General features: G+C 46.0%; 1 protein-coding gene across 2 annotated transcripts in view; it reads right to left on the bottom strand.

Annotated features, from left to right (window-relative positions):
* Positions 1-14,013, bottom strand: part of large1 (LARGE xylosyl- and glucuronyltransferase 1) — a 126,584-nt gene that overhangs the window by 89,159 nt on the left and 23,412 nt on the right. For both annotated transcript variants that reach the window (XM_083757863.1, XM_083757864.1), the window contains exon 2: positions 12,787-12,987. In XM_083757863.1, coding sequence (XP_083613989.1) covers positions 12,787-12,892 — 106 coding nt within the window. In that variant the 5' untranslated portion in view covers positions 12,893-12,987. The remainder of the gene's footprint in view (positions 1-12,786; positions 12,988-14,013) is intronic.

The raw sequence follows: 14,013 nt of genomic DNA, 5'->3' as shown, positions 1-14,013 counted from the left end.
GCAGAGCACACTATAGGCCGACAGATAGCAGAGCACACTATAGGCCGACAGATAGCAGAGCACACTATAGGCCGACAGATAGCAGAGCACACTATAGGCCGACAGATAGCAGAGCACACTATAGGCCGACAGATAGCAGAGCACACTATAGGCCGACCGATAGCAGAGCACACTATAGGCCGACAGATAGCAGAGCACACTATAGGCCGACAGATAGCAGAGCACACTATAGGCCGACCGATAGCAGAGCACACTATAGGCCGACCGATAGCAGAGCACACTATAGGCCGACAGATAGCAGAGCACACTATAGGCCGACAGATAGCAGAGCACACTATAGGCCGACCGATAGCAGAGCACACTATAGGCAGACAGATAGCAGAGCACACTATAGGCCGACAGATAGCAGAGCACACTATAGGCCGACAGATAGCAGAGCACACTATAGGCAGACCGATAGCAGAGCACACTATAGGCCGACAGATAGCAGAGCACACTATAGGCCGACCGATAGCAGAGCACACTATAGGCCGACAGATAGCAGAGCACACTATAGGCTGACAGATAGCAGAGCACACTATAGGCCGACAGATAGCAGAGCACACTATAGGCCGACAGATAGCAGAGCACACTATAGGCCGACAGATAGCAGAGCACACTATAGGCCGACAGATAGCAGAGCACACTATAGGCCGACAGATAGCAGAGCACACTATAGGCCGACCGATAGCAGAGCACACTATAGGCAGACCGATAGCAGAGCACACTATAGGCCGACAGATAGCAGAGCACACTATAGGCCGACAGATAGCAGAGCACACTATAGGCCGACAGATAGCAGAGCACACTATAGGCCGACAGATAGCAGAGCACACTATAGGCCGACAGATAGCAGAGCACACTATAGGCCGACAGATAGCAGAGCACACTATAGGCCGACCGATAGCAGAGCACACTATAGGCCGACAGTTAGCAGAGCACACTATAGGCCGACAGATAGCAGAGCACACTATAGGCCGACAGATAGCAGAGCACACTATAGGCCGACAGATAGCAGAGCACACTATAGGCCGACAGATAACAGAGCACACTATAGGCCGACAGATAGCAGAGCACACTATAGGCCGACCGATAGCAGAGCACACTATAGGCCGACAGATAGCAGAGCACACTATAGGCCGACAGATAGCAGAGCACACTATAGGCCGACAGATAGCAGAGCACACTATAGGCTGACAGATAGCAGAGCACACTATAGGCCGACAGATAGCAGAGCACACTATAGGCCGACAGATAGCAGAGCACACTATAGGCCGACAGATAGCAGAGCACACTATAGGCTGACAGATAGCAGAGCACACTATAGGCAGACCGATAGCAGAGCACACTATAGGCAGACAGATAGCAGAGCACACTATAGGCCGACAGATAGCAGAGCACACTATAGGCAGACCGATAGCAGAGCACACTATAGGCCGACAGATAGCAGAGCACACTATAGGCCGACCGATAGCAGAGCACACTATAGGCAGACCGATAGCAGAGCACACTATAGGCCGACAGATAGCAGAGCACACTATAGGCTGACCGATAGCAGAGCACACTATAGGCAGACCGATAGCAGAGCACACTATAGGCCGACAGATAGCAGAGCACACTATAGGCCGACAGATAGCAGAGCACACTATAGGCCGACAGATAGCAGAGCACACTATAGGCAGACCGATAGCAGAGCACACTATAGGCTGACAGATAGCAGAGCACACTATAGGCCGACAGATAGCAGAGCACACTATAGGCAGACAGATAGCAGAGCACACTATAGGCCGACAGATAGCAGAGCACACTATAGGCAGACCGATAGCAGAGCACACTATAGGCCGACAGATAGCAGAGCACACTATAGGCCGACAGATAGCAGAGCACACTATAGGCCGACAGATAGCAGAGCACACTATAGGCCGACAGATAGCAGAGCACACTATAGGCAGACCGATAGCAGAGCACACTATAGGCTGACAGATAGCAGAGCACACTATAGGCCGACAGATAGCAGAGCACACTATAGGCCGACAGATAGCAGAGCACACTATAGGCTGACAGATAGCAGAGCACACTATAGGCTGACAGATAGCAGAGCACACTATAGGCCGACAGATAGCAGAGCACACTATAGGCTGACAGATAGCAGAGCACACTATAGGCCGACAGATAGCAGAGCACACTATAGGCCGACAGATAGCAGAGCACACTATAGGCCGACAGATAGCAGAGCACACTATAGGCCGACAGATAGCAGAGCACACTATAGGCCGACAGATAGCAGAGCACACTATAGGCTGACAGATAGCAGAGCACACTATAGGCCGACAGATAGCAGAGCACACTATAGGCCGACAGATAGCAGAGCACACTATAGGCCGACAGATAGCAGAGCACACTATAGGCCGACAGATAGCAGAGCACACTATAGGCCGACAGATAGCAGAGGGTTCTGTTTGGATGAATGGGCTGTCAATGGGAAATTGCAACTAGTTACCACAATGCTGGCAAGATGAATTGCCAATAGTCGACGATAATGTTCTAAGCGGCAAACAATGACTGATGTATTGTCTGGGTCTAGCGCATAAGTTGTTCCAAAGCAGAGGAGGTAGGCACCCTATTGCAACACAAGGTAAAGGTGGGGGGGGGGGGAGAAGAAGAATAATCCAACAGAATGAAAACTTTTATATCTTTCCAATCCCGAGTCGAGTGTGAATTGGAGCAGTGCTATCGAGCCTGTTCCAATCTTTCAATTGACCTTGGCTCCGTTTGTTTACCGACCGCTGTGGGGTGTCGGTCTAAATGAAGTGTCGCCGTTTTGTTTTCAGTCACAGTATAAATTAAAAGCAACACACACGCACACACACACGCACACACACACCACACACCACACACACACCCCTCTGCTAAATCCCCCCACCCCTTAGAACTAAAGCACCTTCTGGACTCCATTTTATCCAAGCTGTAATTAATTTGCTGAGTGGATTTGCTGGGCCTAATCCCACTGAACTGGGCTGAGCGGCCGTTTGTTTGTGCCGCTCGCAGATTGCATATGGCGTCTGCGGGGGGGGGGGGGGGGGGCGGGCAGATAGATGCAGCACCTGCTCCTTTTGCTCAGCCCAAAACACAAAGCCAATTCATCTGGCATTTCAGGTATTTGTCACGCAAGCAGCTTTTAACCACTTAAACCCCATTACGTTGTTGAGCAGAGTCCCTCAGGGCTCTGTAATGGCGTTCGTCGTAATGCCCGGATTTTACGCTTGATTGCATGCTGAAAATAGCCGATCTGCAAGCTCACAACGTGTCTCGGCGCGACGCGTTGTGAGCTTGTAGATTGGACATTTTGTCAGAGCGCAACCAAACATAAAATGACTTGTCTTTCAGTTCTACTGGATCTCTTCTTCACCAGTTCGTCGTGCCTAACAAATTTGTCTAGCTTTTATCCGTTGATGAATATTTAGTCGTAGTTTTAGTCACCGTAGCTTAGTTTTTATGTAGTTTCCGTCAGTGAAAAAAGGTAGTCGGACATTTTTTCGTCATAGTTTTAGTCGACATAATCAACACTGGTGTCAATGTAATCTATGATGTGTTCTTTAGGGGTGCAGCACTAGATCAATTGAATCAATAATAATAATAATAACTAGAAAAGTCACAATTTTTGAAAAATTGCAAAGTGTGGTTGCTGCAGTCGCTTACAGAGGCCCCGCCCTAGTTTGAACACTTCTATAACGCTTGAATAGTTTGGTCTTCTGCCCCTTCAATGGAACTCATGTCTTTATAAACAACTGTAAAACATAGATTTGTTATGTAACCAACTGCCAATTTAGCTACTACAGCTCGGCCAATCACAGCAGAAGTTCGATTCGATTACTCGATTTGATTATTCGATTACTCCGGAGGGGAAAAAGGTGTCACAATAACAATAGTCTGGTTGCCACACTAATAATAAATACATAGAGTAACAGCAATAGCTGAGGAAAAAAATGAGTGCGGATACAGTATAGTCAACCAGGAAAGAGAAAAAAGAAGGCCTTGCTCTATTAAAAGGACTATAATATGAATATACTGTATAAAATGACTATAATCTGAATATACTGTATAGTAACACGTTCCAGTCATTTGGGCCTTGCCTTTAAACGTTCTAATGCACTGCACACGCTGTATGAATTCTGTATCCTGTAAAACCAGCCCACACTGCCACACTGGGGCCTAACGACATGGAACCGTCTCAATTTGCAGATATGTGCACGGCCGAGGTGATGGAAACTAGTGTGTTGGCCGGGGCACGTCAAATCAGGGTCCTGGTGATAATGAGAGCTGATAGCCCCGCTGCTGTCCTTAACACAATTAGACCTGACTCGGAAGATTCTAAAAAAGTGTCTTCTAAATCCTAACATTTTACTGTAAAACCTATGTTTCTATGTCAAGTGTTTGCTCAACCTTTATCATGTCAAGGACCCCCAGCTTTATCTGTATTTGGCCGTGGATCCCAATCTGAAAATATGTTGTTCCAGGGACCCCCCCAGAAGCAAAGATTTGAGTTCAAAACCTTCGCTCTGAAAGAATATAATTCAAAGATTTGCGGCACATTCTCGCGGTCGTTCAAAAATAGCAGATCTACAAGCTCGTAGCGCGGCACTCGGTGCTGTGCTATGAGCGTGTGGATCTGCTATTTTTCAATAACTAAAATATAACATAAATGCTTAAAACACCGAGAAGGGTCCCGCCCAGAATGGGTTAACATCCCTACCTCTTAGCCAAATACGGGGGGGGGGACACGCACAGGTCCCCTGGACCGAGGGTGATTCACCGTCTATTTGGACGCCGTGCTCGTAAAGGCATTCATGTATGGCGGAATTAATTGCCGCCGGCTGCAAAGCCCCCCCCCCCCCCCATACCCGTCGTCCGTACCGTACGTCCTCCCCGCTGGCCGCGATGACATCTGTCGAGCGGCGGCGAAACATCCGTCATGTGACAGCAGATGCTCACCTGACAGGCAGCATGAATCACCTGCCAAGGAGCACGCCACCGGATACCCATCCACGATAATCATATCGCAGAGATTTAACGTCATTGTGAAATTGTCCTTCGTCATACACTGGACCCCGAGCTGTCCCCCCCCCCCGTCTACAATATCTTCACCAAAAATAGCTGTCGCACAAGCTCACGATTGCGCTTGTAGATCGTCTATTTTTGGCCAAAGTAACCTTGTGTTCCTTTTTTTCCTAATGCGTATCAAAGAACCGCATTTTACTCCCGAGCAAAAACGGGGGGTTTCACTTCGCTTCCAATCGCACTTGATTACGATTCGGTGCAGGTGTGAATGCAATCCGCAGTAAATAAAGGAAATGAAGCAAACAATGTGGCGGGTGAGGAGCTGAACACAGTTGGAGACGGAGAAGGCATATTTCACGCAGCGCAAAGATGTCCCGTTACTGTGGATAGACGTGGTCGAATGAGGAGACTGAAGCCCTGATCGAAATGAGGACGTGTAGTCGTGTACATTAAGTGCTGTCACTGTGTGGGGACTGGGGAGTTATATCAGTGCGCTCAGCGCTGTGCCTCCATGCCCAAAAGAACGCACGCGGCTGCGTGCGTAGAGAGAGAGAGAAAGAGAGAGAGAAGGGGGGGGGGGGGGGGGGGGGGGTTCCCAGACGGCACGATACATGCACGTTATGAGTGTAATTTTATCACCATAGATTTCACTGTGTAGGCTAGTTTATGAATGGAGAACATTGATAAAGGTCCCCCTTGCTGCGTTTCCAATTGCTGCGAATGACAGTGTGAAGGCAAACCGCAGCAAATTAAATATTCAAGAATCCCAAATTCTCAGCCCATACGCAATGAGTCTACCAAAGTATCAGGTGAGAATGTGACCTCATACACCAGACGCAACAAAGGCCCAGTAACAGCCAGGCAAACAAGATGCCTCATGCGCTGCAAGATGGAGGAGGACAAAGCTTCCATTTGCTTGTCGAAAGCGGGCAGGATTTTCAGGTCAAACACACACGATATTCCTCATCGCAGGAGTCAGGGGGGGGTTGTCCATCTTCGCCAAGACACAGGCAGAATGATTTGGGTGCCCACCACAGCGTAGTGATAACAACAACAGAGCAAACTCGGTCAGTGACCTCGCCCCTAGCCAGATGACTGCCTGGATCGGCGTTGTGCGTGACGGCTTCTGTGTCGTTTTGCAGAGCTATAGCAGACATTAGTCATTTATGCTACATTACATCACGACACTGCATGCCGTGTATGGCAATCAATCTCCATGCGCTTCCCTGAGCAATCCTGTCAACAGACGACACACACACACACACACACACAACACACTCACACACACACTCGCATACATGCTCTTATCTGTCATTATCTTGATGTTAGAATGCATGCGTTCCATTAGGGGTGCAACAGTTATCGAACTCAAACTAATTGAATTAATTGGTATTGTTTGATGAGCCCTCCTATGTCCAGCTTTGAGGGTTTGTGTAAACAAACATTTCCTAACACAAACATAGAATGCCATTGACAATGAATGGCCAGTATTAAAGTCTAACTCATGTTGCTATGATTAGGTGACATTAAACCTGTATATAGGAGGGGCCCTCAAAAATAATTGATTAATAATCAATCCCTAGTCAATTAAGTATAGAAATCACACCCTTGTGAAGTGAGGGGCGCCCTTATCATCTTCCAACATGATGTAACACAAACATTGAGACAAAACAAACATAAAAACCTGTATATAGGAGGAGCTTAAAAACAGGGCTTATATAAATTAAACACCTCATGAATTCATGGAGATTTTTTTGTTTTTGTCACATTCCTAAGCTCATTTTTTGTTGTTGTATGACTGGTGTTAAGTCAAAGAGTCTCCTACTGAGTCTCCCATTTCAAATGTCTGGCTTATGAACGAGACTAAAACAAAAAGATCTCCATGAATTCGAGACTTCACGGGGCGTGAACTACTTAGAATTTGGGCAATCTATTTTAATTAGTTAATCAATTATTTGATTAATCTAAAAAATATATATCTATAGACAAATCGCTAAAAAAATATGCCATTCAATGGATACCACACAAAGACGGACTGCCAGGGGCGATGTGGTAGCCATGACAACGGCTGATGTGGAGAGCGCGCGCGGTCATAGGTCTTGTACTGTAGCACAGTGGTTCTCAACCTATTCTGGATCAGGGACCACTTGGAAGATCTCAAAAGCATCCACGGTCCACCCATCTGACCACTTAACATAGCAGACAAGAGATTGGGTTGGCTGTGTGCATCTTCCGCATGTTTATTTTAATGAACAATCAAACAAATTGTGCTCCAGCTTAGATCAATGGAACTAACATAGTAAAATGTAGGTACCCTATTTATCATCATCACAATAAAATACATTTTCAATGCATGGCTTTTTTTTATATTTTTTTATCCCATAATTTTGTAACCATGCAGTGTCAATCATCTAATAGTAATCCTGGATGCTACACTCCCTCTGCCAACACAATGGCAGGCAGTATAGAGACCAGAATTACTGCATGTTCTTTTGTGAGGGGTACCTACCACCTACCCTGGGCCTATAGGGGGACACAGGGAGAACAAACTTAGGGTATGGGCACTGATGACACGGCGGAGAGAACACATCCCCAGCGCCCACAGTGTCCCCCAGCGGGAATACAAACGCAGGACCTTCTAGCTGTGAGGGCGACAGCGCTATACCGACTGCACCACCATGCCAAGCCTATGTTGATTTTACAATGCTCGTTTAGAGCACTTATGACGTCGTAAAATGGTTTTGCCAGCCAAGTCTATGGACTTTAATGTTTGTTTTAGGGCGTTGTTTAAGACGCCATGTGGCCAATATAAACACAGTGCAATTGCCCTGCATTTGCTCAGCTTTTTATACCCATTCCCAAAAAGTGAAAGAAAGATTGGTGGAAAGAATGGTCCAGCAGATGTTAGGGGGGGGGGGGGGGGGGGAGGGGGGGGGGGGGGGAGAGAGAGAGAGAGAGAGAGATGAGTGTGTGGGTGTAGATAAAAAGCTGAGAAAAATATATATGGTCTGACCTCAAGGAGGTGTGGGTTGCAGCGAATACACCATGTGGGCGGAATTGTATTAGGAATGCAAAAACATCCCACACACTGCCGTCTGCTACATGCAAACATGAACATTTGTTTGTCAGACTTGGGAGAAATAAGATTGTTTATGAACAAAGTATGTTTCTAGTGTTCATAGGCTTGGTGTGCAATTGTACGCCTGGGGTTTCCAGAAGATGGCATAGACCCTATTCTGGTTCAGAATAGGGTATATAGGCTCAGGTGCAGATTTTAACCAGAAACATAATAATTATGACATCATGCGATTCTGGTTCAAATCTGCTGTTGAGCCAATAAAAACAAAGCTATGGGAAACTGGCAGGAAAAGGGTATGCCACCTTGTGGAAAGCAGGAACTTTCATTAATGCAAAGAGCAAAGTGAAAATGTGCGCTTGAGTCTCTCTTTTTTTTTGGCATTTTGACAACTTCCTTCCCTCCCGACGATCTTTACTCACTGTATTTGGCAGTGAGTGAACCATTCCGTTTCACTTTCAAATTGTTTTGCTTTTTGCGGCTGTGGGGGGATGGAGAAGAAAGTCATTTATGATTCACTGGTGGAGGATTTCCCTACAGTGACATTGTGATGTTTCCATAAACATGAATGTCCCAATTAATGTGAAGAAGGAGCAGTTTCTGCTTCGGGCAATCAACACCCTGCATATTCATGAGGATAATGTCAATAAGTTATGAATGAGGAGCTTGCGCCCGTGCTGCTCGGGCCACTTAATGACTACGCAGATTTGCACTATAACGAGTGGCACTTCCAGCCTTGTAAAGCTCTCTAGCGTTTCTCCATTTCAAGAAGTAATTCGCCTAGAAGAAAAACTAAAGGACATCTAGCAGCCTCTGTTCCCGTTTACTGTACATTAAGGGAGAGTGGCACGAGTAGTACACAAACAATAGCCTCCATTTTATTTTTTTATTGAAAGGTGAAAAGTCATCCTCCTACTTCTCGAGTGGACCGACTTTCATCTCCCTCGAAGGCATTAATGTAGCACAAGGCTAAATCAAGTTACAGAGGCCTGGAACTGTCACGTTCTGTGTACCTCAAGTGGCAGGGGACTTTCCCCGACGCTGTGAAGTGGCTGTTCTGACGATGGCGATGAAGTCAAACGGAGAAGTGGGACGAATACAAGGTCGCGTGAAAGTTAACCATCCAAGGAACTACTAGTGTGTCTACTGATGTCATGCAATGAAATGGAAGTGGAATAGACTTCCAAGTGTAAGAAAGGATGCTTCCATCCTCTGGTTGTGCCCATCGTATCACAGCTGAATCACAGTGGGACTGCAGAACTACAAATGCCTGACTCATGTCGGAGGTCTCATCCACAACGCCATCGGCTGTGATAAACACACTCGCACTGTGCGAGCTCACTGTGCACACACACACACACACACACACACACACACACACAACGGTGTGTCTATTCTACCAGACCTTAATGGTCGCACTGAACCATTAAGGTCCGTGCGACAATTGCTGACAAGTGTCAGCCTGTGTCTTTGCAGCTATGCTTGTAAAAGCCGGGTGACAACAATGGCTATCTTGTAGAACACTGGTTTGCAAACGGTAGCATGGCAAGGACACTCATATTGATTTGGATTTGGCCAAAAAACCCAATTTCTACAGATTTTATGCCAGGGAATGTATGAAAGAGAGCTACAAGCTCAATGAGCTCATGCGTCTGTTATTTTCGAGTAGCCAAAGTATTTTAAAGGGCTTTAGTGTTTAAACTGTTCTTCTTTTTGCCACCCCTTTGCCCGCCCTCGCCCCCGGATATAGAAATATCCTTCTGTGTCTGTTGGATGATGAACAAAGTCTTCGCTAATAACTGAGCAATCCCCCAGTTGGCGATGCCCAGTGTACTTAACCCATTCTGACCGGGCACCCATTTTGGTGTTGGCATCATGTCGTGCTTTAGCTATTGAAAAATAGCAGATCTACAAGCTCATATCGCGCCACCGAGTGGCGCGATACGAGCTTGTAGGTCTGCTATTTTTTGAAAAATCAAAGAACGACTGACATTTTTAGAATCTGATCTCAGGTCAGAATGGATTAATCAGACCAGTGTGTGTCCAGTGGAAACCTCATATGAATCTGATCTCAGGTCAGAATGGGTTAATCGGCTAAAGAGTCATCCGGAGGACACAGACAGTCATTTACACATCTGAGCGACCAGAGGTAATGTTTTTTCTTCTCCTTTGCATGTCCCCCCCCCCCCCCCAGAGTGGCCACTGGCCAACTCTCACTTTTTAAGCTATTTGAAAGACTCTCCTCCGGTTCTGAAAGCCAGCCCAGAGGGTTCAACTTGCAGCCTTGAAAGGAACTTAAAATTAATTGGGTGAGAAGGTCAGAATGGCTAAGTAATGAACAAGAGGTGATTAATGAGAAAGAGACGGTCGGAGGGGAATCTTTTGTTGGGAAATTAGTGTCTGCGTGTTCTTGTGAGGCTAGGTAGAATGTAGATGTGTTTGTATATCTGCTTCTGCGATGGGATATCGGAGAGAAAACAACACTTGATTTCATCTCTTTTTTTTCTACTGGAGTCAACACTTTACAGTACCACTGAGATACAGTATATACCCCAAACGGAAAGAAAAACATGCATGAATAATAACTACACCAAATGAGATTGCAGCTGTACCGTGTTGGGTTAAACAGCATCAGCACAATAGGCGTCTTGTTAGTGGGGCCAGGAGGAGACGTTAGTGGTGCATTTCTCCAGGAAGAAATATAATTCAGTCATTATCTAATCCTGCAGCATAATTTGAGTCGCTCCTCCTCCTCCTCCCCCCCCCCCCCCCCCCGACACCTCATTCCCAGTACAGGGTCAGTGTCTGAGGCGGCTCCAGAGTGCAGCTCATCCGGACAGTACAAAAGACCCCTGAGAGAGAGAGTCTCTCTCCCTCTCTCTCTCTCTCTGAGAGATAGAGTGAAAGTAAGGCAGAGTGAAAGGGAAAAGATGAAATGGAAGCGAGCAGAAAGTGGAATTGGTAGGAAGAACGAGAGTACGAGACGGGCAGCAGAGAGGGGAGAGAGAGACAGACAGATTGTGTGAAAGACACGGGTAGGGACAGTGTGCCTGGCCGTCTCACACATCCAGGGCTCACCTACAGCGGATGCTCCCTTCAAGCTAGGGCCTTTCACAAGTTATCACACTCCACAGCGAAAACTCCCTGCTGCCAGGAGTTTACTGCCAAATCAAATAATTACTTTGCAGACCTTGGTGACTATTGCATTATGGGAACTCATTCGCATGTACATGGACTCCAGCGACTGTGACCCCCCCCCCCCCCTAAGTCAAAATTGTCAATTTAATCATAATTAATAATGGCACACTGCAACGGAATTTCAATCCTCCAAGACAAAGTCATTAAAATGGTCTGGGGGAAGTAATCAACTTTGGACAGGCCTCAGTAATTCATTAATATACCACCTCGAGATGAAAAAGCAGGAAAAAGGGGTGACTTTGTTTACTAGAAAAGTCTGTGCTCTGCTCAAACTTTCAGGGTAAGCAGAGTGTCATGCTGGCTAAACCTCGTGTCATAACATCAGATAGGAAACACATCTACAACATAAACACCCCGACTCAGATTGTGGCTGTATTGAGTTCACACGCTCCCTCCTCCTACCTGCATCTGGTCTCTCTAAAGCTGAAACGATGAACCCGAAAGCAGTGGGACAAAAATCTCCATAATAATTCTGAGTTTTGGTCTTGTTCACATGTGCGCTGTGGCACAGCTTCAATATGTCATCAGTCTCGTGTTGATCGCGGCCACATAGCGGCCGCATATCGCTCCGGTCAGCACTGGTTCGGAGTACATCGTCTCTGCCCGAGAGAGACCAGATGGAAGCAGGAGGAGGAACTCACTACTGTCCCCATCTGGCAGAGTGCGGTTGGCTCAGCTAAGGATCCATATCTAGATGCTGTGACAAACGGTAATGGCACCTCAGCCATGCGTCGCACTAGTGTCATGTCTAGGCGGTGTACTTGTACATCAAGCTGCCTCATGCCGCAGAGACAGAAGACAGGCTCCTTAGTCCGCACGGCCCCTCGTGATGTCCCTTGGTGGAATATCCATAATGGCATACCGGTAAGTTGTGTACTGTACTTATCATTAAAGGGGCATGAAACCCTACAATGATTTGTTTTTGCAGTATATTTTACCCTGAACAAAATGACAAATTCAGCCTGCCTCAAACTCCATCCCCCTTTATAGCATAAATCTCTCACAAATGTGCAATTCAGGCATTTAGCAGATGCTCTTATCCAGCGTGACTTACAAAGTGTGAGCTAGGAGTAACAGGATGGAATTAGAGTGCTATAAAAAACAAGAATGTGCTACAACATAACAAGTCTAACTTAACAGATATTAAACCTGGCATGTATTGTATATAAATGCCGGTAGAAATATGTATCTATACAATACACCTACTGTAGCATCTAAGCATCTAAATAGACCCGGCATTCTACTGTATCTATCATTTCCATGAAACCTGTGTGTGCGCGTCTGTGCATGCATCAACTTTAGAACCATTATAAATCCATCAACAAAACACACTTAAGACATCACAAACTGACAATGATGGACGCAAACAGATTTCCCAAGTGTTTCGACATGAGCGGCCCTGTGTGTGTGTTTACCTTGAAAGTTCCCGGCAGACAGATAGAGCCAGGTGAGCGCGGGGATGAAGAGCAGGGCGAGAGACGCCGCCAGGAACTTCCTGCGCCCACGACACATTCCCAGCATCCTCCGGGTGCCAAAGCGTGTTGGGTGGGAAAAAGAGAGGCGAGGTGACCTCTATGTGGGCAGCAACTGTTGTCCGGGTCGATGCATGGCACTATCTGAGAGGAAGAGGAGGGTGGGGCAGAACAATAGCATAGGACATAGGTTATAGACCACGGCACCTTGGCTTGAGCTGCTCAGCGCATACCGCTTCTGTTCCGGCCTTGTACACAGCCCGCACATATTAGGATATGACATATCTGAGCAAAAAATATATAGCTATTCAGCTGCAGTACTGTCAATTATAGTGCCAAACCAATGCCAGCTTTAGGGGTCCAATGCCTAGACCACAGATAGGCAAAGTAGTTTTTTTTTTTTTTTTTAATACACTTGAGTGACGAAGAAGATTACACCCAGACATCACGTGATCACAACTTTTTCATGGCAGTTTACCATAATGTTAAAGGATTTATAAAAATGTTCCACATTTAACTGCCCATAACTATGTAACGGAGCATCTGGATTCTCTAAGACTCTACTATGTTATGTCATACGATCGGTGAGTGGATTGTTGTGGAGAAGAATATTCTATAGGTCTTCAAAAGGGTAGTAAAAACGCTTGCTGGCAAGAGCAGCTATAGACAATGTTTTAACTCTGGGAGTTAATCATTGAAAGAGAGAAAAGGGGAAAAAATGAAAAACATTAAACCTGTAATAAAAAAAAGAATTCCCTAAAAATAAGCAACGGTCATGATCGTGACAGCCCTCTGCCCTACACATAGGCTGGCTGCATAATTTCAGATAGGCCTACATATAGCATGAAAAAAAATAACAATTAGGGATGGGAATTATCCAAATCAGGTTCTCTCCAATAGCCTCTTCTGTTTGTTTTTTTTCCGTTTGTTTACTTGATATGATTCTCTTTAGCCTGCTGGCACAGCCAGCCCTGAATTAATTAATGTATTGATTATTGATACGTTTTGATAACCGTATCGATCGATTAAGCGGTTAGTAACAATCTGAGAATCTTAATTCCCTCAATGTCTAACGTACAAATCTACATTTTGCTGATATACAGAAATAAAACAAAAGGCATATTATATTCCTTAATGAAATATTAATTTGACCATTGACGATACAGGGCC

Source organism: Protomyctophum parallelum, assembly GCF_964188405.1.
Source record: "Protomyctophum parallelum genome assembly, chromosome: 22".
Lineage (NCBI taxonomy): Eukaryota > Metazoa > Chordata > Actinopteri > Myctophiformes > Myctophidae > Protomyctophum > Protomyctophum parallelum.
Note: the sequence above shows the minus strand (reverse complement) of the source record. Positions and strands in the feature narration are given on the sequence as shown.